Genomic DNA, 26867 nt, shown 5'->3' with positions numbered 1-26867 from the left:
TTCCTCTCTGATCAGCAGAAGGAATTTGGGGGTGGTGACATATGGGAGCCATTTTCGGTAGTGACTGTTTTCTAAGAGGCATCTCTGTTTTCTCAAGCAAACTTGTTTTCTCTGTTTTTTCATCTGTCCCGAGGAAGGCTTGTTTCCTGGTGCTGCTCTGATCTGCTTCTAACCCCTTTTTGCTTAGGGTGTTTTGATTTAATACCCATCTCTATTTTGCCACTCCGGACACGAATCTTTTTTGGCACCTCTTTCAGAGCTTAACTCACTCTTGACATGTTCTAACAAATGGAAGGGGAACCTAGTTGTCCCCTGGGTGCCCATGATAGCTTAGGAGCTGCCACCAGGCCCCTGGCACCATTCCAGTGCCATCAGGTGATGATACACACTGCAGCTCCTGTCTCTGAGAGCAGAAGTGTGTTTGACACTAGCATGTGTGTCCATGTGATTTTCTGCTCACATGGAGAGCTGGTAGACTTTTTTCTGCAAAGGAGCACCTTCAGTTAGGCAGAGGAAAGGAGGCACGCACATCTGTGTTGATACATGGTGATGTTCCTTTTGTCAGAATGCATCTTAAATTCTAAAGAAGTCAAAAGGAAGCTTCATGAGAGGTTGTATTGCTTCACTGGACTGTTAACATTCTTCTCACTACATTTAAGTAGTCAAAGGAAAGATTTACACTAACTGCTTCTCTCTTTCCTTCACTGTGCCTGCTGGGGAAGTCACAGTATAGGAAGAAAATTCCCTTCTTTTCCCATAATTAATTTAAGTGATCCTGTACAATAGGTTTGACAGTGTTTTCTGAAGCCACGTTTTTGTACAAGGAAACATAGTCACCATTTAGTGAAACGACTCACTTTCATATGAAGTAAAAGCAGCTAAAACCAAGCTGATATGAAAGTAGGTCATTCAATAAAGGGGACCTAAGAAGTAATGAGGAATAGATTTTTAAAAATCCTTTAGATTTTCATGCCCACAAGAGGCGCTCAGGTGGGAAATGCAGCTGGTGCACACCTGTTGGATATTACAGCTTGGTGACTTTTTGACCCTCATTTCTGGATTTGTTTAAACCTGTATCCCCTCTGTTCTCCTGTCAGGTGCTGTACCCTGTGTGTCACGTGCGTAACCTGATGCTGTGGAGCGCAGCGTACCTGCCCTGTCCATCCCCATCCACCCCCGTGGACGACAGCTGTGCACCGTACCCAGCCCCCGGCACCAGCCCTGATGATCCGCCCCTGAGCCGGTGAGCCCGGGTTTGATGCCGAGCCTCCAGTCCCGCACTTCTGTGTTGGGCACCCACAGGCACGGTCAGAGATCATGGTGTCTGGCTCCACATGTCTCACCTAGATCTCTGAAGTTTTCTCAGGGCAGGTTATAAGGGTTTCAGGCTTTGAGGCCATGAGAGTCTCATTTCCTGAAGGGCACTGGGCCCTGTCACTATATTGCTGGGCTACATGCAACAAGCCATTTCTCAGTTAATGTGCAAGTCTCTAGGTTCCTTGTGACCCTCTGGCTTGAGTTTCAGCCACTGCTCTGTGCTCTTGCCTTTCTGCTGTCATTTGTCCTGTTGGGGTTGAAAGGCAAATGCTATCAGATGATACAAAGTTTGGCTTTGCCACTGGAGAATTAACTTTACTGAATTCAGACTGCTAAACAACATGTTAATTTAAAATATTGTAATAGAAAACCAGCAGTGCTACTTTCCTTTGCCACTAGTGGAGAAATAGAGCAGTATCATGATTTTTTTTTTAAACACAGCATTTGCTGTTTGTTTATTTGGGACACGGGGTGGGGTGGGGTGGGGTGGGGCCAGTCGGGTAGGTTGAGAGGAAATCTGCAGACTTGAAGAAGGGCCAATCCTGGGGCTTTTTGCCCGTCAGTCTGAGCCACACTTTGGAGATGCCAGGGCTTCTTGAGGAGCTACAGTGGACCCAGTTATGAAACAACCAGTTGTCTCCTACTTTCCTCTGAACAGCCTCAGATTCTCATTTCCCTCAAACTCCTTTTGTTTAGGCTACCAAAGACTAGATCATTTGACAATCTGACTACAGCTGGTGACAACACAGTGCCTCTGGCCAGCCGGCGCAGCAGTGACCCAAGTCTGAATGAGAAGTGGCAGGAGCACCGGCGCTCAATGGAACTGAGCAGCCTAGCTGGTCCTGGGGAGGAGCCTCTCGATCCTGACAGCCTGGGAAAGCCAACCAAAGTGCTGGGCGGTGCCGAGCTGTCTGTCGCGGCTGGAGTGGCTGAGGGGCAGATGGAGAACATTTTGCAAGAGGCCACCAAAGAGGAGAGTGGGGTAGAGGAACCTCCCCATAGAGGGAGCGTTGAGATGCAGGAGGTCGAAGAGGAGGCTGTCTTAGAAAAGCAGATCAGGGCGAAGACCCCTGAGGGCTCGGCCATTATCTTTCCTCAAGAACCAGAACTGGGTGATGCTGCTCTGGTGAACCGTCCAGGCACTGGCCTCTCTGTGTTCTCCCACGATATTCCTGAGCAGCAGGGTGGGCACAGTGTTCTTCCCAGTTTTCTCCCAGAGTCCCCCGAGGGAGAGGATGCCCAGGAGGTCCCTATGGAACAGCCCCAAATAGGAGCTACCACAGAGGGTAGGGAGGAAGCTTTTCTTCCAGTCCCAGTAGATGCAGAAGTTGGCTATGGTACCTCACATTCAAGTTCTCTGCTGCCGTCCCAAGTCCCATTTGAGGCTAGAGGACCAAATACAGACAGTTCAATGGACATGTTAACAGAAGATCAAGTCAAGTCGGAAAGTGGGCCCGAAGGCCATCATACACCTTGCCTGGTAAACAGTGGCTGGTTCAGTGGCAAGCACATGCTTCCTCAAACTATGGAGCCCCGGCCTTCGGGGAAGAGCCTAGCTGAGAGGCCCCAGGTGGCATCTGTGGTACATAGGACTTCCCCTGGCAGCACCCACAGCCCAACACATTCTCCTTGTGCCTTGCCTTTAGCCGAATGTAAAGAGGGGCTTGTGTGCAATGGTGCCCCAGAGACCGAAAATAAGGCTTTAGAGCAGCCCCCAGGGCTTAGCACTCTCCAGAAGCACGCCACCCCCAACGGGCACTGCACCAATGGGGAGGCTGGCAAGAGCAAGGACTCACTGAGCCGCCAGCTGTCTGCTACAAGCTGCGGCTCTGCCCACTTACACTCGAGGAACTTGCACCACAAGTGGCTGCACAGCCACTTGGGGAGGCCATCTACAACGGGCAGCCCTGACCAGCCTTCCCGCAGCCACCTGGACGACGATGGCATGCCTGTGTACACGGACACTATCCAGCAGCGCCTGCGTCAGATTGAGTCAGGCCATCAGCAGGAAGTGGAGACCTTGAAGAAACAAGTACAGGAGCTGAGGAGTCGCCTGGAGAGCCAGTACCTGACTGGCTCCCTCCGCTTCAATGGGGACTTTGGGGATGAAGTGGTGAGTAGACCACAGTGCCTCCATAGCTGCCCCAGGAGAGGGCACACTGAGGCTGGGTACTCTTTGTGCCCTGTGCACAGTGATTGGTACAGATTTCTAGAAGAATTGGAAAGGTCCAGAGTAGTTCTTTGGAGAGGCTGGAGATCAGCATCAGCCGTGAATGGCAGTCGGCCTGTTGCTCTTTCCTGCCTTGCTTGCTTGCCACAGGGGTCCTGTTTAGGCAGTTAGAATAAGGAAGACAGCGCTCGGTATGTGGCTGGTCAGATCTCTTTGGAGAGAGGATCATGTTTTAAGAAAAGGCATGAACTCCTGGGTGGAATGACATTAGTAGGGCAGTGTCAAATATTTCTGTCCAGTTATGATGCCTGTCCTACCCCAGTAGCTAGTAAACCGTGAGCTCCCCTCGGCTGTAGTTTAACAAATATTTGTACCTGCCCTGTGGCAGGTGATGGCAGTAGAAATGGGAAGATGGGATTGGTTTCTGGCACAGTGGAGGAGTTAGCACTGATGGTGCCTGGTGACTGGAAGTGGGGGTGGAGGGGCTACGTGAGGGGAGGCTCTCAGGGAGGTGCTCTCCTCACAGGCTGGGTCTGACTTGATGTGTTCAGGTACAAGAGGGAGCCTGGCTCTGAAGCGGTCAGCGTACACTAAAGGCGGGCTCATCCAATGACTTTCAATTCAAACTGACTTCTTGGTATTTCCTTCATACTAATGATGGTTTCTCATTTTCCCAAAGAGTCCTTCAGAGAAAGGAGGACATGCCCAAAGCACTCAGTTTCAACACGCAGATGTAAGTGGCAGGGTTGGAGTAACAGGCTCGCTGGAGCAGCTGACTCAGAGTTCACACGCCACCCTGGTCACTTCCACCCCACTCACTTCCTGGAGCCCAAGGCCTGTCCTTCCCCTGCAGTCACTGCACACAGCCTTAGACCTGTGCATCTCTCTTCCACCTGAGTTCAGCCCTGTCTCTGCACCTGCTCAACCCATTTCTTGATGGCTGAGGCGCCAACAGATTGGCAGCCCTTAATACTCAGGCCCACCCAAAGTCCCCAGTGCTCCCTTCTTTACTAAGCCCTTTCTTCTGGGAGGAGCCAGGTTCATTCTGTTCAGCTCTGTTTGTTTGCCAACAGACTTCAATCCCCGACTCGGAAAGCAATCTGGATCAGAACTGTTTGTCTCGCTGCAGCACAGAGATTTTCTCTGAAGCCAGCTGGGAGCAGGTGGATAAACAGGACACGGAGGTACAGGCTCAGCCCCTGTTCTGAGTACCGTCCATGCAACTGTTTTACGGTTCTTCTCCACCCCCATCCCTGTCCCGTGCCCCTGGCTGAGGAATAACGTCATAGCACACTTAGCCTTGAACCTCTGTGAATCCCCATCGAGCCAAGAATTTCTGAGCCAGGGAGACCCAGCAATCTGGTTCTCTCTCCTCCTTGCCTCTCTGAACTGGAGCCTTGCCCGGTCTTACGGCGACCCAGGGTGCTGCTGCCTGCTACTTTATCTCAGGGGAGTTTGGAGTCCCCGCTAGGGAAATGATTTGGACGCCTTTCTTGTACTGCTGACATCAACCTGCTGGGCTGGTGCCGCTGGAGCCAGTATGGTCCTTGTGACTCTTGCTGCCCCCAGCATGGCTCTGCTGGCTCCAGCTCGATGGCCCATCTCCGGTCACTAACCTGGCCCCACCTGTCTTACAGATGACCCGTTGGCTCCCTGACCATCTGGCTGCCCACTGCTATGCGTGTGACAGCGCCTTCTGGCTCGCCAGCAGGAAGCACCACTGCAGGTGCCGTTTGGGTGTGTGGTGGGGGTGGGATGGGCCAGAGTTTGGAGGCTGAGGTTTGACCCACAGAGCTTGCAGCTTGGAGAGATGCAGGCGTCTGGCTGGCAGTGTCCCCTCTGAGGCAGAACCTGGGGTCTACAGGACTCCAGCTCATCTTTTGTGCCTCTGAAATTGGTTTTTGCATTTGTTTTTTTTTCCAATTCAGAGTGATCATGACTAAATTTTAAAATGTGCAAATGATGTCCCCTTTTGTTCTGTTTTGCTTCCTGGATTAGCAGAGCAACAGCCGCCACCCAGACTACCATTTCTTATTCCTACCAGTTCTTCCCATTCAACATGGCTGCCCTGAGCCAGAAAATTTTTCCTGCTGTGGGCAGGGAACTTCATTTTCCTACTCCTTATCCTGCTCCCTGACTCCAAACTTGTCTGTGGTAGTAGTGAGGAGACCTAGCTGTGGGGACTGGTAGGGACATCTAGGGATATAGTCTTCAATACTTAAGGCTCCCGACTTCTTTCTTCTTGGTTGGGGTAGTTAGCTGCTAGGAATGCTTTGCCCCAGCTGGGGTGGTGACTGACTGGAGGATGTGCAGTGTTCTTGGGGTAGGAAGTTTATCTGAATCCTGATATAGCTCATCCAGGAGAGAACCCAGGTAGAAAATGGAACCACCTCTTTGTCTAGTAATGATGCTTCAGGATCATATATCTCCCTCCCATGCACCCCAAGCCCGTGTGTCTTTGGTTGGCTTCTCCTCTGAGCTCTCTCTCCCCTCCTTGCAGGGACACTGACCGTGTTGATCAAACGTGGTGAGCATTTGCAACAACCTGTCTGTGATGTCTGCACATCTACAATAACTTCACACTAACGCTGCCATTTCCCCCTCTCTGCACTCACTGGGATGAAGCCTGGGGCTGGGAGCGCAGGCAGGCAGGCAGGTGGGCTTGGGGGGAAACCAAAGCAGCCAACTGGGGAGACAGGGTTGAGTCATACTGCAGCCATGTGCTCCCCTCCTGACCACACAGGTCAGTGGAGCCATCCTGCTTATGACTTAGAAGCTGGGCTTCAGCAGGGGCTGCTCTTGTGGCAGAGCCAGTTGGGTTTTCAGAGCTATTTACTTTGGGTTAGTCATTCAGTGGGATCCTAGAATGATGCTTCATAATATGAGAGTCAGACAGCATTGCTGCTCCAAAAAAAATTTTTTTTTTTTTTTTTTTTTTTTTTTTTAAAACAAAGAGACCAGGACTGAACAGAGGTGGTCTTTCCAGAGAACTGTTTAAGCAGGGAAGACTTTAGTGGAGAGTTCCACTTGGGGTCTGTCAGGATCCCCTGAAAAAAGCCAGATAGGAAAGCTTAGTTGGTCAGATTCATATCAGGATGAACTCCAGCAGGTATATTAAATAAATGCAGATGTTTAGAAGTAGATTTAGGTAATTTTTCTCTGAAACCACAGGTTCTTGCTGATTCATGCTTTTCAGAAACATGAGGTTCTTACTGCGTTCTAGAAGATGAAGTTATGTGTGTTTGTTTTAGTTCTCTGTCCTTCCATTGACCCATGTCTAGCCTTTCCTTTTGTGGGGTTTTTTTTTTTTTTGGTCCCCAACGGGTATTTAGTATTCTCTCCTCTGTGCCCAGGTGGTCCTTAGTTTACATTCTGTGGGTTTCTATTCTGAGGAGCATAAATGAAAAGGTAGCGAGTGATGCTGGCTAAGGGGGAGCATTTCCCTTCAGCTGCTTTCCCCAGGTCTTTGGTGGGCTATGTCAGGCTCCTTGAAGTCTCCCATTCTTGGGTTTATTGAGATTGAATTGTACTTCAGGGCCTAGCAGAGTGGGGTTGTAAGGTGAGCAGAAACTTCTCTACCAGTTCCTTTTCCTCTTAACTCTGAAGGGCAGTTGTTTGGTTGTGGGCACCTTTGCTGCATGGACACGTCAGAGCTGGGCTTTTAAGTGGAGGAGAGGGAGCCCTGAGGCCTGAGTACAGTCTGGCCTTCGGGTGGAGCTCTGACAGTTCCTGGTAAATGCATGGGGGCAGGGGAGTGAGCCGTAATTGACTGACACCTATCTAATAAGGGGGGTTGTTTGTGCACGTGTGTTCATCTGTGCTCTCTTGTCCTTTCACCTTGAGCATGTGTTGCTTGTCTTCTGGCTTTGCATGCTGGCAGCAGGGCAGTCCTAGATGGCAGCAGTCTGTTCTTCATGTTGCTGCCTCCGAGCCTCTGGGGATGTAGCCTGTTGGACAAGGCTCCTCACCCCACCCCAGCTTGGCTAGGTAGTTTGTCTTCTCTGAAGGGCTCGGAGGTAGTTTCATTGGACTCTGGTCTCTCTGTGACCACGAGCTACACAGAGGCCATTGCCCAAGTGGGTATGGCTCACTGGGTTTTTTGGGCCAGGACTTAGCCAGTGTTCTAGAACCTACTGCTGCGTGGGGCCCTTTTGTTCTCCTGGATCTCTCTTGAGCAGCATCCCCCCTGTGCACCTGTAACCTTGAGGCATATGGTGAGACAGCCAAGTGTCCTTGGCCCTAAAGTCACAGTGCTGTGCAGCTACACTAGGCAGGGACTTCCTGCTCCCCACCCCCACCCCAGCTTTTCCTGGGCTAGACAAATGAGACAGTTCAGTCTTGGAGGAGTCTCCAGCACATTCGAATTACCACAACCAAGTTCTGTCTTCTGAAGTTGGTTTCCTCACACCATACCTGCGACCGAAACTAACTGTGTTTTGTTTTCTTCTTCCCATCTCAAGGAATTGTGGGAATGTGTTCTGCTCCAGTTGTTGTAATCAGAAGGTTCCAGTTCCCAGCCAGCAGCTCTTTGAACCCAGTCGAGTGTGCAAGTCTTGCTATAGCAGCCTTCATCCCACAAGCTCCAGCATTGACCTTGAACTGGATAAGCCCATTGCTGCCACTTCAAACTGAAGCTCAGTGACCTGGGGCGGGCAGAGGCCAAGCTGCTGTTCCTCTGACAGGCCCACACAGCCTGGACAGACCGAGAGGCCCGTGCACTTTGGAATGGGGGCATGGAACCACCTGTGCAGTGACAGAAATTTGGGATGTACCACTGGATTGTAGATCGATTTTTCTTTCCTGTTGTTCCTCCTCCCTCCTTTTCCATCTTCTGCCTCCAAAAAAGAAAGAAGTCCCCTGGTTGTCTTAAATTTTTTTTTTTAATGAAAGACCAGAGGTTGCCAGGCCCCCTGTAAACTGTTGAGCCGCCTGTTGTCCTGTGATGCTGAAGGTTGGCTTGGTTCCTCAGGATGGGAGGAGGCTGGTCAGAGTCAGGAGTGGAGGCCCCAGATGAGTGAGTGGGGGGAAGCAAGCCAGGGCGGATGTTTGTGACCATTTCTCATGCTACTGCCACATCAGAGCTGATTGGAAAAACCTTTGCTGCTGAGGAGGCTGAAAGCATCTTCCTTCAGAGCACTGCCCTGAGTGCCTTCTCTCTCTTGAGAGGAGCTGGGCCTGTCCGACCTCAGAGATAAATGGGATTGGCATTTGAGGGAGGGACACAGAGTAAATGGAACCCTTCCAGGCCCCCTTTCGGGGAAGGAAGGTGTTTGTTTCTCTGAAGCAAATGAGAGGGACTGGGAATGGGGGTGGCCATGTTCTCTCTTGCATGGGATTTTGTTTTTAACTTGACCCTGGATGGTCTAGGGCTCCCTTCACGGTCAGGAGTAGGACTCCCTCGGCCAGGCTGTGTAGTACTTCCCACTCTCAGGCATAAGAGTGCATACTGGCCAGAGTGCGGTGTCCTGCTGCTGTGGCCAAGGCCAAAGCCTGCCCTGAGCCCGGGCACACCTGAAAGCCCCTTCCGGGGCCTGGTCCCCCAAACAATCTCTCTTCCTTGAACAGCACAGGGAAATCCAGACTCAGGGTTCCAAAAATTCCCCATTCCCAAACCAAACAAATCATGGATCTCCCCCTTAAGGGGTAGAATCAGCCTTTTAGAGTGCAAGCCTCTGGAAAAGGGAGCATGTCCTATACAATCAGCCTTCCTCCTCCTTCCCTTCCCTTTTTGGGGCAGTGGGAAGGGCCCAGCGATCCCCCTGCCCTGCTCCTGTGCTCCTGGCCAGCAGTGAGGGGACACTTGGTGACTCTGCAGGGTTCTTTAGAAAATTTGTGACACAGCCCGTAGGAGATTTGGGGCACCTTTCCCAGTAAGTTTGGTGTGGTCCCAAAAAAAAGAGCCTTAAATCAAGAATATTTGTGGTAGAGTGAGTGTGGGGAAGGTTTGTGCTTTGTAATCTTGGCATCCATGTTTTGTGCCTGCCCTCCCTCTTGGGGAAGGGCCATGCTTGGCTCTGCTAAAAGCTGCTAACTGGTAATGGCGGATCGTGGTGAGCAGATGGGGATGAGGCCAGGGAACTCTCTGACCCTTTGGAAGCAATTCCCTGGCCAAGGCAAGTTGTGTCTCAGGAAGGTGGCTCCTGTGTGTGCCTGGGTGTGGTTACAAGGTGGCCCAGAGCCTCCCCTGGAGCTGTCAGTCCAGGCAAAGCCAAGAGCATCAGAATGAGTCTCTGACTTCCTAGTGGCTGCAGGTAGCTCAGAGTCTGGCTTTAGTGAAACAGGGTGTAGTTCTTCTCCACACTCTGTATGGTCTGGCCGTGCAGGTGGGGAGAAGTCAGTCTTAATTAAAGATTGTGCAGTTCCTAGTGACAGGTGCCAAGAGGTTATGATACGGGTTTCTTGGGTCTGATGTACAGTGTGAATAAATGCTTGCAGCTCTTAGCCCTTTTCGATCAATGAAGCACTTTTTTATTAATATTTTTCTTTGTATGTAAAGGAGGAACCGTAACTCTCCGTAGCTGTACATATAACCCTTTTCTCCTAAAGAGGAGTCAGTCAGTGCTCCTATATTTTTCATTTTTTGTCAAAGCAGGAAGTAAATACTTTAGAACTGTTAAATATATAAATAAAGTGAATAAAGTTTAGTGTTCCGCATGGTAGCATTTGCTAACACATTCTAATTGTTTGCCCTGTGGTTTATTCCCTCTTCCTCCCTTTTCCCTCTTACACAGCAGCAGTTCGAGGTGCTGCCGGGAAGCTGAACTTTGGCGAAGGGAACCTCGGGTTTCTGTTCTACTCTGGACCTTGGCAAGCAGGTGCCCCACAGTGCCCAAGCACTGGAACACCTTTCGTTCGTGGTTTTGCCCCTCACCTCTCTCTAAAGCTAAAAAGGCAAAGCAATCAGGCATCTTAACAATCGTTGGCGGTGGGGGCGGTGGTGTTCCTCATCCAAAGAACTGAGCATCAGTAGTAAATACAGTAAACTACCTCTGGCTTCTAGCCACGCCCCCCCCAGCAGCCGGTGCTCTGGCCCCTTAAGCCCACAGTGGCATCTGCAGAGCTGGTTAAGCAGAGCCCTGCATGGGGAGATGTTGAGGCAGGAGTAGGTGTCCAGAAAGTGCTGCTTCCTGTGCTTGGATGAGAGCAAGTGGGTGGGCTGAGAGACCCTCGGAGTAGAAGCTGACATGGGTGTGGCTGGATCATGTGCCTGACTGGAGGTCATCCTCCCTCCACACCGAGCGCCCAACCTCTGCTCTGTAGACCTGCAAAACCAGCCAAGGAAGCAAGACCAAAGTAATGGTCACTTCTTGACTAGTCTTGCTCTTCTCAGAGGTGGATTTTCTTTCCCGGCGTCACTCTGGGGCACCCTTCCTTCGCACAGGTCTGCGGGAGAGCTACATCATGCGCTTCCTCCCTAGAGGTTTGTCCTGAGTAGTGCCCAGCATCTCTGGTGGGTTGGCCGGGCTCTAAAGAGTGACCTGCTCAGAGCCTCCCTCAGGGCCTCAACTCCAGGACAGGCTTTTCCAGGGTCACTTTCTGGATGCACTCTCTGCCTAGCTTGTGTAAAGTACCTGAAGAGCTGAGCTCAGCTGCACATGCCATCCAGCAGGTGTTTGACAATGGCCTGTTCTTTGGGAGAAGGCGCCCCTTCACCTGCTAGCAGGGAGGCCAGACCACATTCAGACCAGTTTGTAAAAATGAGTGTGTTCCAGCCACCGTGTGTCGACACACTGCTCCTGTTCCTAAGGTCTGATGGTTTAGACCTTGGCCAGTTGAAACACTAGGAAAACCCAGCAAGGCCGGCTGGGGCCCGCAGGTGGGGAGCTGCTGGGGGGAGGTGAGGATGAAAGCCAGCGTGCTGGTGAGACCTGCACAATGTAAGGCTGAGGCCGGGAGCTGCTATGGGAGAGGTCTGTGTGCAGAGAACGGGGGTTGGCCAAGGGCCACGCCAGCTTTCTTCAGGCCCCCACGAGGCGGCTCTTGGTGTGAAGCAGTGAGGTACTAACAGTGAGCAGCCAGGATGTCCTCCTCATCTCTGAACTTTATCCTGGCGCTTTCTCAGTATTTACCTTATTTCTTTACTTTGGCCTTAATCTGAGTCTAAAATATGAGAGGGCTGCCTTAATCCACTGGGATTTTTCTAGTGAGGAAGTACAGAAAAAAAAATTTTTTTTTTTTTAAAAGGCAAGTGGCTAAGGACCAAGGACCTGATTTTTTTTTTTTTTTAATTTATTTGACAGAGATCACAAGTAGGCAGAGAGGCAGGCAGAGAGAGAGGAGAGGAAGCAGGCTCCCCGCTGAGCAGAGAGCCCGATGCGGGGCTCGAGCCCAGGACCCTGGGATCATGACCTGAGCCAAAGGCAGAGGCTTTAACCCACCGAGCCACCCAGGCGCCCCTACAGAAAATTTTTTTGAGTTATTCTGCTAATATGCTCACTGTGGATTCCTATGTTAACAAAGCATATTCTAAGACTTAAAAAGGTGCTGTGGCAGATCTGAAGGAGAACGAAAAACATGGTGCTGGGAGATCTGTTAAGACAATATCCAGCTATCGAATATATTGAAATGGGAATCAAGAATATACCCTAGAGTAAGATTACAGGCTCTTGAGACAGCCGATACACTTCGGGCTGCTGTGCGTGAAGCTAGGAGATTAAATTCCATGTTTGTTGAGGTTAACTCTAGCCCTGGCCTCTCCTCATCTCTTAGGGCTGATTTGAAGGTGCTCTTGCAGGATTTCATTTAGCGAGTGCCTGTTCAAGTGACCCATCCCCAAGGCTGCAGCTGCACCTGCCCAAGTGAGTTCACCAAGGAAAGGCTAACAGCACAGTTAAAAATGGACCCTAGGTCATGGAGCAGTGACTGATTCTCCATTCGGAGTTTGGAATAACATGGTAAGAATCCCAGCTATTTAATTTCTAGTCACGTTTTCTAAGAACATTTAAGTCGAGGTTACCAGCCAGGTGTCTCAAGGGCCGGCCTAGAATGTGTGAGAGGCTTCTGGCAGTAAGAGGTGACCCTCCTATGCCTTTGCCTCTTAAAACACAAGGCCTGCTGTCCCTAGCAGGAAACCACATGGACGCTTCCTCTCCTGTGTGCAGCGCTCACCTGCTGCACAGTCTGCACAGGTACCAGCTGCCTCCCCTGCCGAACAGGCCTCTCCTGAGCAAGGCCCATGTTCAGAGGCTTGAAGGAAAGGAGTCTCTCCCCAACCCCACTCCCTATGGGAATCACAAGGTTTTTAAATGTGGCTATTGTATTTTATTTACCACTTCCTGTCTTTTCTTTCTACCCTAGTTGGGTCACCTTTTCTTATAGTGCTCCTAGCAGTTGCATTTCAGTTGTATTTTCAAGTTGAAAGTTGTTTTACATTGGCATTTAAAATTGGCCTTTAGCTGCTTCCCTATTGGTTCATAAGGTTTTTTTTTTTTTTTTAATGCAAACATAACCTGTGAGGCTTGGATGCTGTTTAAGAAACGCTGTGTGTTGCCACAGACAGTAGTGCTTGCCTATTGTAACACCGTTGTTTCTGCTGTAGCCTTAGTGACCATGTAAATGAAATAAACGTGTCCTCTTCACCCACAAACAGTTGTTCGGCCCCTGGATTCTGGTTGCCACCATGGTTCTTTAGTCAATGAGGTGACGAGCATATTGGTGCTGGGATGAGTCAGTTCAGCTCCTCGGTTGGTCTGGGAGAGGCGGCTGAGCCCAGCGTGTGTGTGTCAGAGGCAGGGGACTTGAAATCCTGACTATTAGACGTGGAAGGGATCTTAGATGATCTGGTTTCGTGGTTTTCATGCTATTTTGTGGGAAGGGAGCCGCCATGCCCATTCAGTATTATACTTCCGAGTAAGATACGATTTGAAGAAAGGTTTTGGTGCTTAAAATAAAAGTCTGAAAATGATTTGATTTTATCCAAACTCCTCTGTTTTTTTGGTGAGGGAAACAGCCTCAGGGAGCCACAAAGACTTACCCAAGATTGTCAATGAATTAACAGCAAAATCTAAGAAACTTTCTCTCCCAACTCTACCTCCACCACCTGCTAGTGCTCCTGGTCTTCCAGAAGACAGCCTTAGATAAGTGGCTACGTAACCTGCCTCCGACCTAGAAATCTTAGAGAAGAGCTTAGTAAATGCTACCAAAAGGCTTAAAGAATGAGCCCTCCTCTCCCTCCCAATCCAAATCAAAAGGTTTTGATACGATAATCACTGTCTTTAACCTTTCAAATATGTAAGTGTTATTAGCATGAATTGTCTAAGTTGAAGTAATAACACTGTCTTAAATCAGTAGGACTGGAGGGGGGGGCATTTTTACTACTGCAAATGGGTTAGTTGTGAATGGTCTCTGCCTCCAATTTATTTCTGAATTTGTTTGCTATAGAGAGAAAAATCATATAATAGGTGAGCGGCTGCAAATGGTAACAGTCACAGCTTGTCTGCAATCTCTGGTTATTGACAAAAGTGAAGTAGATGCTTGGAAAAAAGGATTAATAGAAGTTAATAGAAGAATATTCAATACCTGCTTTCAATCCTTATCCTCTCTATATCAGTAAGAAACACCAAAAGGTTATAAATAAGCCCTCAAATTACAATGAGAGCCACTAGTGCTGAGCAGCAGCTGGGCCTGGCGATCCACCACCAGGCTAGGGCCCTCCGTCTCAGCCCCCAGGCCTACTCAGGTGCGGCTGTGGAGGCCTCACAGTGACGTCTCAGGCAGTTTAAACTCATGTGTGCACATAAGCGATGATTTTTACCATCTCAGCTATTTGAAGTGTTTGTGGAGAACCCCTGAAGCGCTGCCACAAAAGCCAGTTTCAAAACCACTAGTTTGGTGGAGAGAACCTGAGTTTCTGAGCCCACAGACCTGGGTTTGGAATCCCAGCCCTGCAGCACCAGCTGAGCTCCCTTGTGGGCGGGTGGGGAACTGAGCCATTTCCTCGTCTAGAGCACAGCGCTTTGCCAGAAGAGCCGGTTGAAGGTGGTTGCTTAGTAAATGTTCCCCTCCCCACTGTTCATGGGATGAGCTGGCATTTCTATCTCTGGCTGCTGGCAGACACTCTGAATGTCTGGCAGACATTCTGCTGCACCATGTATTGAGACTAGGAGACAGCCGGCCCCACCCTGGGTCTTCCACCTTACGGAGGTAAAATTCTGACCTTGAAGCATTCTGATCTGACATTTGCAATTTATTGCAAAACTATCACTACTCAAAGACTTTAAAGTTCATACATGTATTTTATTAAAGGATTAAAATGTTCTCATGGATGCAGGTGCACTGATGCTTTAAAATGGTGTGAAAGCAATGGAAGGGGGCCCGAGAGAAAGAAACCACTTGTTGGGGTTGAGGGGGCACCTAAGAACTCCTGAGCCCTGTGGAGACTGACATGGCCTCACTTTGCTGAGGTTCCTGACTAAAGACGGAGACCAGCTGTCCAGGCTGAGGAGCAGGGGAGGCAGAAGCAGGTGGCCCTTAACCTCTGCAGTGCAGATCTCTGAGGCAGAGGCCCGGGCCCAGGCTGTGTGCGCTATCTAGCAAGAAGACCTCCGTGAGGACCCTAGAGCCCAAGGTTGGAAAATGAAGCAAAAGACCTTGCATTCATATGATCCCCACCCCTCCACCTCTTGTGCCAAAGGAGCCCAAGCTAGGTGAACGTATTTAAGGCTCTGTCACCCAACTTAAACCAGATTAGTGTTCACTGTAAATGGTTGCCCTACCACACCTTGCCATGTGGAAGGTCAGGCCCTAGACTGGGGGTTCATTCAAGTCGCCGTGAAGGTGCCGCGACCAGCTAGCACACCCTCTTTGCTGGGGCAGCTCCCACTCTTACTGTCAACTCTTGGGACGTGACCTCTGTGCTCTGGCAGCTCCGGCGCAATGCTTTCATCTGAATGATAAACCAGGTGCTGCCTCAGAGGCTCCTCTTGCCCCACCTGACACTGTGCTCATATGTCCCTGAGAACTAGCCATGTGCTCCAGCCCCTGCCCCAGAGCATTCCTTCTCAAAGTACACTTCACCACAAGGCAACCCCCGGCTGGTGCTCAGACCTCTGCAAACAGCCTACAGCGTCAGGCCTTGCTTTCTGTTCTCTCCTCGGTCTGGGGGACCTAAACAGCCCATGCCCGGAGCTGGCATGAACACTGGTGCCACTCTGCTCTTCCTCCTCCGCTCCCAAGTAAGAAGTTAACCTCTTTGCAGATTCGTTCCCTGGGACTGGGAAACGCTCCGCCATGCAGTCTGGTTATGAAGCTTAGTCTTAAGTTCTGAACCATACCAGGCAGGAATAAACCAGAGCTCCCAGTGCCACCTCACACAGCTTCCATCTGCTACTCGGGGGGAGGCCAGAGGAGTGGCAGCAGGGGCGTCTGCCTCTCCTTAACCGATCACCCTTGCCTCTCTCACGACCTCCACTCAGCCCTACCCTGCAGAGCACTCCAGGCTTTTAGAGAACACTGCCAATGCCTGAAAAGCCCAGACAGAGCTGAAGACAAGGGCCTGGCTATCTGGGATCACCTAGTCACTCCTCCTTGCTGGCCCCTCACTGCAGGTCTTTGCTTTCAACAGTTCTGGATATACCAGGACTCATTCACTTAACAAGTAATTGAGGGCCGTGGGTCAGCACAGGCTTCACTGGTGACTCATGCACACATAACCGCCCCCATCACCCTAAGAGGTGGTGACATGGCATTTCTGTCTTGACGCTGTTTGCCCTAGGAGTGTGCTGTTAGGGGAGATGGGGCAGATAAAAGTTAAGTTAAAAGGTTTTCATTATCCAAAAAGAACTGAGACTTGAAAAAGCATCTGAGTCAACCTACTTAAAATGGAGACTAGAGTTACATATAATGAACAGTGGAAAAGGTTTGACTGGAACTTCCTGGAAAACGAAACTACTACTAAAACTAGTAGCTCTCAAAGTGCAACTGCAACTATGGGCTAGTTCTTAGAACAAAATTATTTTATGTGTATTTCCCTCCTAAAATTACATGATTGCACAACAGGACACCATTTCCGTGGGGCAGTCATTTTTGCAAAAGTTAGGGGCTTCCTCAGTTTCTCTGCAAGTCTCTCTTATTCCATTACTCAAATTGCCCCCCTGAAGCACCTCTCTGGTTCCACGAAGCTCTTCATTTCTTAATGGACCTGACCCTCAGCTCCTTATTTGCGTGACTGCAGTCATTTGAGCAGTTTCCCACCAATACTCTGTGACTTTATGACATTCTACATTTTAAAACTTAAATTGTACTCTGGCACCATTTCATTGTACCGTCAATGTCAGAAATTTACAACATCTCACAATCTTATGTATGAGATGGGAGAGACGGCTGCAGTGCGGGGAGGGTGGTAAGCAGGGAGATGCTTAAAAAGAGACAACAGGCCCCAAATGCAGTCAGCTGTGCAAAGCCCCACGTCTGCACATCCTGGCTTGCTATCGAACTGCATCTTCAGCTCCCCAGGCAGAACCTTTAACCAGTCGTCACGGAATTACCTAGTCAGTACTGGTGAGAGAATCCACTTGATGTAGCCCCCTCTGATCCTGGGAGAAAGGCCATCTTCGGGAACAATGCATTCCTTACTAACCATTCCCCTTTCCCTCCCCATTTTTGCTCTTAAGAACCCTGCATTTTGTACAGCCCTTCAGAGCGCCTTTCTGCTGCTGGATGGTCCTATGTAAATTCATGACCTGCCCAAATAAGGAGTCACTGAATCAAAGCCAATGTGCTCTCTGAAGTTACTCAGCTGAATTTTTATTGTTTAACAATGTCTAAGTGGAAAGTAATTTTTTATATGCTCAGTTGTTCGGAGAATACTTTTCACGTGTTCTGACTTTAGCTTTCCTCTACAACTCTGGAGGCCTACTTAGATACGGCTTAAAGGAAGAAGAAAGCCCATGAGCCCATCTGACCAGAGAGCCTGCCCTGAAGGGGCAGCAGTGATGTCAACTGATGGCAATACTAGATCAGCATGAGCCGAGGCAGGAGGGCAGGTTTGGGGAACTGAGTTGGAGCGCACAGTTTAGCAAATGAGGAAGTACTTGTTAAAAGAGGCCAAGGAAGTCTATTTTCGGTTAAACACTGGTCTCAATTCTTTAACTATTTGGGGTTTCTGAACAGAGAACTGAAAAAGATGATATAAGATTTATTATGGGTCAGACTATGTTTAACTACTTGAATTAACACACTTAATTCTATCAACCTGGTAGGTCAGTACTACTCTATCCTCATTTGAAAATAAGGCAGTGGAGGGGTGCCTGGGTGGCTCAGTCAGTTGGGCATCTATCTGCCTTTGGCTCAGGTCATGATCCCAGGGTCCTCGGATTGAGCCCCCTGTCAGGCCCCCTGCTCAGCAGGAGTTTGCTTTTTCCTCTCCCTCTGCCTCTCCTCCCAGCTCGTGCTCTGTCTCTCAAATAAATTAAAAAAGAAAAGAAAATTTGACAACAGAGCCTGCACTGCTGTTAAGGCCCTGGCCCAAGGTTACACAGCAAATAAGCAGCAGAACCATGGTTTGAGTTCCGGCTTTCTGTCTCTAGAGACCACACTCTTACCCAGCTTCTCCTTGGTCAGAGCCAGCTGGGAGTGGGTGCCAGGAGGATGAAGGAGTGGGAAGAACAAAAAGAGGCCACGTGCAGGATAAAAGGCCTAAATCAGAGCAGAGAAGGCACGGGAGCAATTCCAAAGGGACCCTTGAAGTACTAGCGCTATTGCACTGAATTTACACAGGACTATTCATTTCCAAACTACAGAACCGCATTACATTCCACACAAAGTAGTCCATGTTGCAAGAAGGAATTAGCTACTCTTTAAAATGTACTAAATTTCTTAGGACGAGCTCCCTCACTCAACTGTAAGCCTTCGACCTCTCGCACAGAGACAAATCCGTTGGCAGCAGACACCAACTCCATGAAGGGTCAAGACAGCTCTCAGCCTGAAGAAGACATGGTCTGGTGTTGACGTGTGCGGAGCCCTGGGTGGCCCAGACCCAGAAACTGTGGGACTTGTGTCCTAGCCCCCTTAACTGCTTATTTAGGGTGTGGTCTTGACCACTGTACTCTGCTTTAATTTCTCACTTATGGGGATGTTTGTCCAATCAACCCACAAGGTTGTTGTTCCATGAGGAAACACCATGTTTTACAGCCTAGTGGCTCTAGAGGTGACAATGAATGCCTACTCTGACAGACTCGCCACACCTTACCAGCTTTCCAGTGTAGTCCAAAGTGGGAGGTGGCAGGAATCCTTGTCTTCCATGCTCGAAGGCAATAGCATGTCTACTCTGCCAAACCAGAGAGAAGAGAGAAATAGATCAGGTCTTCCAGGGGTGGTGGAGACTCCTGGCCATCTCCAACCAGGAGGTTCCCAACATGAAATACTTCATATTCAGCAATGAGTCTGAATATGACAGTCTGACTCTTGATTTTGCCTCAGGTCATGATCTCAGGGTCTTGAGATCAAGTCCCACATTGGGCTCTGTGCTCAGAGAAGAGTCTGCTGGAGGTTCTCTCTCTCCCTCTCCCTCTGCATGCTGCCCCTAAATAAAATCTTAAAAAAAAAATAAAATTCTTTTTTCTTTTGGCCACTCAGCTTGGATGACATCTACTACCCTGTCTTCCAGGTTGTTGATGCATTCTTCTGCACTATCTAATCTGCTGTGGATTCCCCTCTAGTGTATCTGTCTAGCATCAGGCCAGCTAGACAGAGGGACGGAAAGAAATGTGGTGCCTGCCAGTGCTTCCATTCTCAGAGAAAGCCCCTACAGATCCTTGCCCCTTTAGCACATGCCCTCACCCTAAAATTAATTAGTCATAGAGCATAAGACTCTTGATCTGAGGGTTGTGAGTTGGAGCCCCATGTGTGGTGTAGAGTTTACTTAAAATAAAAAATCTCTTTTTAAAAAAATGTTTATTTATTTGAGCATGAGCAGGGGGGAAGGGCCAAGGGAGAGGAAGAAGCAAGCTCCCCACTAAGCAGGGAGCCTGACTTGGGGCTTGATCCCAGGGCCCCAGGATAATGACCTGAGCCCGAGGCAGATGCTTAACCAACTGAGCCACTTAGGTGACCCTAAAATAAACAATTAAAATAAATAAATTAGTCAATAAATCTCCTTCCCACATGACATAGGCACTTTTCAAACTGCTGCCTCTGTGCTGAGTCTCAGGGCAAGTGAGCTTGTACATGGGCCCTTTAAAAGTGGACTCATAGTTTCCCACAGCCCTCCAGTTCTCGTGATCAGCCCTGCTAATTTTCAGAGCTCCTGAAGTTACGCGCCACTGATTTTTTTTAAAGCCAGATGTTATGAGGGCTCCTCTTCCCAGTGTAGATCTCCATAGCTCGAGGTGCCTGATGAGGGGGCAGGGTTTGAACCCCTCACTTCTGAGGGACGATCTCTGTGCCTGTGATATCCCTTCCACTAGTGAGTCACTGTACCAGGGTTATGGGTCCCAACCAGAACATGCCTTTGCCCCTCCTACTCTTCTCCATGTGGCTTTCTTTATATCTTTAGCTGTGGAAGAGCTGTTCTGCTAGTCTTCAGAACATTCTCAGTGGAGTTGCTACGTATGCAGGTGCAGCCTCGGTGTGTCCATGGGAGCAGGTAAGCTCAGGATCCCCTGCTATCTTGATCCACTCCCTAGGCTGATTTCTTATGGAAGGGATCTGCTACGATGAATCACCCCCAGTGCCCCAGGTTTAACTTAAAGCTGGTGGGATACTCTTGGCCTCCTGTTTACGTAATGTGGCCATCTACCTTACTTAATTAGTTGAGAACGTTACAGGGACCCCAAGCCCGGGAACCTTTGATTATGTATGAGGATACTAGTCAAATAACAAAAAAGGAGTTTCTACCCCTTGTCAGGCATCTCATTAGGCAGAAGAAAACAGGATCCTTGTCCTGATGGAAAGGAGAGTTGAGAGAAGACAGATAAGTGTGATGAACGTTGCAGAGGAGTCTGCATTGCTGGGAACCTGCACTGAGCCTGTGGCAAGTCAAGAGAGGGGGACCTAAGGAAGTAATGTTTAAACTGAGGCCTGAAGGATGAGGGAAAGAGAAGGAAGATGCTGATTCATCAAGTACATACTGTGTGCTAAGCCACTGGCATCATTTCATTTAGTCCTGACAATGACCATTTAAGATAGGTATATTGTCCCCATTTTTCAGATGAGGAAACTGAGGCTCAAAAAGCTGAAGAGCCCCATTCAAGTCACCTAGTTAACAGGTGGCAGAATGAGGACTTAAACTCAAGTCAGCATGATTTAAAAGCCAATCTAATTAGGGGCACCTGGGTGGCTCAGTGGGTAAAAGCCTCTGCCTTCGGCTCAGGTCATGATCCCAGGGTCCTGGGATAGAGCCCCGCATCGGGCTCTCTGCTCAGCGGGGAGCCTGCTTCCTCCTCTCTCTCTGCCTGCCTCTCTGCCTACGCGTAATCTCTCTCTGTCAAATAAATAAAATCTTAAAAAAAAAAAAAGCCAACCTAATTAAAGGCTGTTGTCATAGTCATGGCCAGAAAAGATGAGGGCATCAGGATATGGAGAGAAGTGGATGTGTGGGCTCAGGAGGTACAAGTGCAAGTAGAACTAATGGGACTTAGTACGTGGTACTGAGATAAAGGAGGAGGAATCAAAAATGACTCCTGGTTTCTTTTTTTTTTTAAAGATTTTATTTACTTAAGAAGAGAGAGAGCATAAGAGGGGAGAAGGTCAGAGAGAGAAGCAGACTCCCCGCTGAGCGGGGGAGCCTGATGCGGGACTCGATCCTGGACTCCAGGATCATGACCTGAGCTGAAGACAGTTGCTCAACCAACTGAACCACCCAGGCGCCCCTCCTGGTTTCTGTCTTATCAACTGGGTGAATAGTGACCCACCCAGATGACCTACCAAGATGGAGAAAAGGGAGAAGCAAGTTTAAGGGAAAGAATCATTCACTTAAATTTGATACATTCTACTTCAGTTAAAAAAATTGGCTGATTAAACAAAAACCAAACAGGGAGAGTTCCATGCCTAGAAACTCCACCTCTTCATGCCTCCTCAATCCCTGTGTTTTCTATACCCTTTCATCACCCCTTCCTTCTGATGTCCTAAGGCACCCTGATTCTTTTCTGATCCTTGGTCCCTCTGATATCCAAACCCCAAGCAGAACATGACCAAGGACTGCTGAGAGAATGCTGTCCTTGGCCATACCATTCACTCTCACAGAAGTGGCCCTATGGCTGCCACGTGCTTTCCCGGATCTTTCCTGACTGACACTTCCTTCTCTACTGAGGCTGCTGAGTTCCTTCAGGCAAAGCCCCTTCCTCATCCTAGCGCTCAAATCATTCTGTGTGAGCAGCCTCTGCCTCCCCACGCTCAGAAGGGCCCTGCCCCTGCTTTAATGGTCTTCTATTGCAGGCTTGAAATTCCTACTGTATTTAATGAGGGGCCCACATCTTTACTTAGCACTAGGTCCCACAGATTATGTAGCTGGTCCTATCTGTACACTTGCATCATAATGATGGGGGACCTGGAGCGGCATTCTTTCCCATCTCTGAGAATGAGCCTCATTTCCAACTATGAAGACCCACTGCTTTGGAGATAAAGCAAAAAAAAAAAAAAAAAAAAAAAAAATTCATTTTCTTTGTTTCTATGAAATACAGTTTTATGTTTCTTCCTGGGTAATAACTTAGGAGAGAACCTTGGGACTAAAATGCAGAAATAACAAATTATGGGCTATTAAGTGTGGTTAATTAGTTCTTTATAGCTTAGGCAGAGACATGGCTGACTTCCTCTGGCATACTCAGTGATAGGTAGGGACACGGGCCTGCTTAAATACAACTTAGGGTCCCTCAGGAGGTAGAGGGAAGAGCAACTGAGTAATCCCAGCCTGGCTTTTGAAGCTCAAATCTCCACCAAGGCCTCCCCACCAGTGAGAGTATGTTCTCTTGCAAGCCTAATCACTCAGTGATCAGGGACCCTTTACCTGAGAGCTCCTCGGCTCTCCGAGCGTGGAGGTGGTCTGTGTGATGTCTGGGCATCATGCAGCAGCCTCTGGGTTGTAACTCATACTTCTGCCCCAGAAGTCTCCAAGTTGGCTCCATCTGCCACTCCGGCTCCAAACAGCCGCAAATCCTTGCTTACTTCAGTAAACACCTATTTTTTAAAAAACTGAACCAAAAAAATGTTGCTTAGATTCCTTGCTCAACAGGATGCAGAAATGCTCTGCTGCCTATGATCACAGCCCTTTGCATCCTGATGAGCTAATGCGTAAAGCACTATGACCTCTGAGTGGCAACTCTTCCAGTTCACTTACGGCAGTAATATTGAAGACCCAATAGGCACAACTCACAGAAAATATAATCTGCCCCCAAATTCCTTGTTCCATAGCCAGTATCAATTCAAACTGGTTGTCAAAGGCTTTCAGAATGTACTAGGTCATCCCACTGATTCCCCACTGATCACGTAACTGCGGCTCTGCTCAGGAAGCTTAGCCTACATCCTTGGTTCACAAAAAGCCTGAATTCCTTCGTCTGGTATCCGCATGCGCCCCATTCTGACATCAGCTGGGCTTTCCAGCTCTATCACCCCAGAGCCTGCATCCCAGCCACACCAAACTATTCTTTACTCCACGTACTTTCTCCCTTTTATTCTATCTCTTCTCCCTCAACTTTTACGTTCCTATTCATTGAGTGCCTAACCTTGCTAGGTCTGGGGAATACAACAGGAAGAAAGCAGGCCCAGTCCCTAGGTCTAGTGAATCCATAATTACACAAACCTTCGTGGCAAAATGTAAGAAGGGCTATGGGGGAAAGGAAAGGAGGCTCTGAGTGCCCACATCAGGGGTTTGGTCTAGTCTGGGCATCAGGAAAGCTTACTTGAGGAGTGTGATTTTTAATTTTTTAAAAGATTTCTTAGAGCGTGTGCAAACGCCTGCACACATGCAAACAGGGGGAGGAGCAGAGGGAAAGAGAGAGAACCCCAAGCAGACTCTGCACTGAGCGTGGAGGCCAACACTGGGCTCCCTCAACCCTGAGATCAAGATGTGAGTTGAGATCGAGAGTCAGAGGCTTAACCAACTGAGCCACCCAGGCATCCCTTGAGGAGTGTGATTTCTGAGACCAGAAACAGAGGTGGTAAGGCACCAACTAGCAGCCAGGGCAGGCTACTAGGAGGGCATGTTCAGGCCAGACTAGCATGGGAGGAGCCCTGGAAGCAAGGCCATTTTGAGGGAAGCACCAGAGAGGCTGGAGTGCAGAAGGCAAGAGGAGATGTGAGTTCAGGTTAGGATAAGCTGAGTCTGAACTCAAAGTATGTGGTCGTCATCCCTAGAGCCAGAGGAGATCTTTAAAGGATTTTCAGTAGTAATATCAGGGTCTGTGTTTTTTTAAGGAGGCTCTGTGCCCAATGTGGGGGCTTGAACTTTCAATCCTGATATCAAGAGTTGCATGCTCTCCCGACTAAGCCAGCCAGGTGCCTCATCAGAGTTGTTTTTAAGAGGCTTCTGGAAAGGGTGCAGGGCACTTGCAGGGGCAATCAGATGAGAAGGGAGAAGCAGTGCAATAAAGTGTATGGGTGGGGGGGCGTTTGGGTGGCTCAGTAAATTAAACATCTGCCTTTGGCTCAGGTCATGATCCCAGGGTCCTGGGATCGATCCCATGTTGGGCTGTCTGTTCAGCAGGAGCCTGCTTGCTTCTCCCTCTTCCTGCCACTCCCTTGCTTGTACTCTGTGTGTCAAATAGATGAATAAAATCTTAAAAAACAAAACCCAAAAACTTAAAAATTTAAAAAAAAAGAGAGAGAAGTGTTTGGGTTGTAGAGAGGGGATAAGCCAGGTCTCCGTCTTGCACAGTGGGAAGGACAGCAGTGTCATCTAGTGAGGCTCTATGTGTCCTGGGGAAGTCTGGGGGCTTGTTCTGAAGAAGGCTCTCTGAGTGTTGTGCGAAGAGGGATGTCTGGGGTGGAGAGCAATGTGTGCCATTTGAGGCAGAGTGATGGAACTGGAACAGTGGATGGGAAGGAGCTTGCCCAGATAGAAGGAACAGGAGGCCAAGGACTAACCTAAAGACCAGGGAGAAAAAATGGAGTTGGCAAAGAGGGTCAAAGAGGAAAGAATGAAGTTATGGTGCCAAAAAAAACAGGGAAGAGAGTATGTCAGAAAGCACCAGCCACAAAGGGCAAGTGGGCCCCTCAAAGAAAAGGGGAAAAGAATGGCATAAAGAAAGAAGAGTAAATCTTAAGTCCAGAAGGCAGAGCACAGGGAGGCCGTGGAGCTGGAGCTTCAGGTGCAGGTGGGACAGGACGGAGAGGAGTGAGAGGTGGCAGGGGAGACCTGGAGGTCAGTGAAGCTAGATCAAGAGGGTCCTCAGTAAGAGTTTGGCCCTGATTCTCAGGGTCAGCAGAGTTTGATTTGTTAGTTTGATTTGGTTTGTCTTTTTAATTAGAAAAAAAGTGCAGGCTCCTTGTAAATAAATTAAGAACCACCCTCCACCAAAACAAACTCTGTAGCACCAAAGAAATGTATGTCAACAACCGGAAGTTCCTTCTGCTAAATCCCACTCCTCAGCTAGCGTTATCATCCCAGACTCTCTGCCATTCACAGACGTCTTAGTTTTATGAAGACAGGATCATGTTACATGTAATTTTTCCAACTTCCCTTATGCAATCAGCAGTAATCGTGGGTTTCCCCCTGGTCTGACTGGCTGCATAGTGCTCCACAGCCGGGATATACCTGTGCTTACTATGGCTGTGTAACTAATCGCCACTCAATTAGCAGGTTAAACGATACAAAGCTGTTACCTCACGGTTTTTGTGTTCAGGAGTCTCGCACAGTGTGGCTGCTCCTCTGCTCAGGGTCTCCCAGGGCTGCCCCCCCATCTGAGACTTGGGGTCCTCTTCCAACCTCTTTCAAACTGTGGCAGAATCCACTTCCTTGCAGCTTCAGGACTGAAGTTCGCTTCCTTGCTGGCGGTCGACTGGGGCCGCTCAGCTCCTAGAGGTTTCCTTCATTCCTTACCGGGTGATTCCCTCCATCTTCAAAGCCAGTAACAAATATACCTCAAGCTTCACACTTCTTCTAGGAAGAGCTGAATCCTTTTGAGGAGTCACCTGCTTAGGTCAGGGCCACTCAGGATAACCTCTCTTTCGGAAGGTCAGCTGCGCCATCTGACAACCTAATCAGGGGAATAGAATCCATCCCACTCCAAGTCTCACCCACACTCAAGGGCAGGGTCACTGCAGCTTCACCTTAGAATTCTGCCAGGCACAATACCATACAATCGCCTTCCGATATAGGGACAGGTAAATTGTTCCCCACGTTTTGCTTTCTACAAACAACTACGATTAGTAGTTTTTACATATATTTTGTATGCTTTGTAAATATTTTTGTTGGGTTTTAAAAAGTGGCATTTCTGGGTTGAACATATAATCACAGTATAATTTTTAAAAATATACATAGATTTATATAAAAGAAATAAGCATCTCTTTAGGATCTACTTGGCTTTTCTTAGACTTTCCTTTTTTTTTTTTTTTTAAAGATTTTATTTATTTAACAGAGAGTGATACAGTGAGAGAAGAAATACAGGTGGGGGGGGGAGTGGGAGGGAGAACCAGGCTTCCCACTATGCAGGGAGCCTGACGTGGGGCTCCATTCCAGGACCCTGGGATCATGACCTGAGCTGAAGGCAGATGCCCAACAACCGAGCCACCCATCTCCCCAGACTTTCCTTATTTTTGATGACTGACAGTTTTGAGGTCCTAGTCAGGTATTTTGTAGAATACCCCTTAATTAGCATTTGATGTTTTCTCATGCTTAGACTAGGGTTTTTAGGAGAAAGAATATAGAAATAAAGTGTCATTCTCATCACAGCCACTGAAGGGTACATACTATCAACATGTCCCTGTTCATGTTGGCCTGGATCACCTGGTTGAGGTCGTGTTTGTCAGATTTCCCCACTGCAAAATGACTCTTTTCCCCCCCTTTCCATACTTTCAATGTTGGAAGGAAATCACTATGTGAAGCCCACACCTACAGAGCAGGAAGTCATGGTCTGGTCTATCCCACTGAGAGCACAGTATCTACATTAATCATGTAGAGTTCTACGCAGGGGATTTGTCTGTTCTCCTCTTTTTATTTATTTATATGATCACTGATTAATATCAGTATGGTCTCATGAATGTGTACTTTACACTTTGGATTATACTCCTGCAGGGTTGACATAAGGTTTATTTGCCTGCTTGGGTACTCTTAGGATTTTGCACTGATGGATAATACTATTTCTACATGTGACAATCTCTAGTCTCTTTGACATTCTGTGGTGTAGTTTATTTTTTTTAAAGGTTTATTTATTTGAGAGAGGGAGTGAGCATGAGCCAGGGGAGGGTCAGAGGGAGAAGGAGAGACAGACAGACTCCCTGCTGAGCAGGG

At 48.7% G+C, this 26867-nt stretch overlaps 1 protein-coding gene and 1 long non-coding RNA gene across 9 annotated transcripts in view; one reads left to right on the top strand and one right to left on the bottom strand.

The window, feature by feature from the left end:
* The window catches only part of LOC111160004 (myotubularin related protein 3), a 142392-nt gene extending 132231 nt beyond the window's left edge, over nucleotides 1-10161 (top strand). For 4 of the 8 annotated variants that reach the window (XM_022522765.1, XM_022522762.1, XM_022522763.1 and 1 more), the window contains 6 exons: nucleotides 1098-1243; nucleotides 2014-3430; nucleotides 4561-4671; nucleotides 5125-5213; nucleotides 5988-6014; nucleotides 7948-8328. In XM_022522765.1, the coding sequence (XP_022378473.1) occupies nucleotides 1098-1243; nucleotides 2014-3430; nucleotides 4561-4671; nucleotides 5125-5213; nucleotides 5988-6014; nucleotides 7948-8119 (1962 nt within the window). In that variant the 3' untranslated portion in view covers nucleotides 8120-8328. Of the gene's footprint in view, nucleotides 1-1097; nucleotides 1244-2013; nucleotides 3431-4166; nucleotides 4672-5124; nucleotides 5214-5987; nucleotides 6015-7947 lie in introns of those variants that run through there. The other 4 variants (XM_022522766.1, XM_022522767.1, XM_022522768.1 and 1 more) reach the window with 4 other exon arrangements.
* LOC111160006 overlaps nucleotides 1-25852 on the bottom strand; it is a 39106-nt gene extending 13254 nt beyond the window's left edge. Inside the window, exons 1-3 of the long non-coding RNA XR_002641448.1 lie at nucleotides 25241-25852; nucleotides 22428-22612; nucleotides 18675-18752 (exon numbers count right to left, since the gene is read on the bottom strand). This is a non-coding gene — a long non-coding RNA (uncharacterized LOC111160006). The remainder of the gene's footprint in view (nucleotides 1-18674; nucleotides 18753-22427; nucleotides 22613-25240) is intronic.
* Nucleotides 25853-26867: the final 1015 nt, after the last annotated feature.

The sequence above is a fragment of the Enhydra lutris genome, unplaced genomic scaffold (assembly GCF_002288905.1).
Source record: "Enhydra lutris kenyoni isolate GAN:26980312 unplaced genomic scaffold, ASM228890v2 scaffoldscaffold73, whole genome shotgun sequence".
Taxonomy (NCBI): Eukaryota; Metazoa; Chordata; class Mammalia; order Carnivora; family Mustelidae; genus Enhydra; species Enhydra lutris.
Note: the sequence above shows the minus strand (reverse complement) of the source record. Positions and strands in the feature narration are given on the sequence as shown.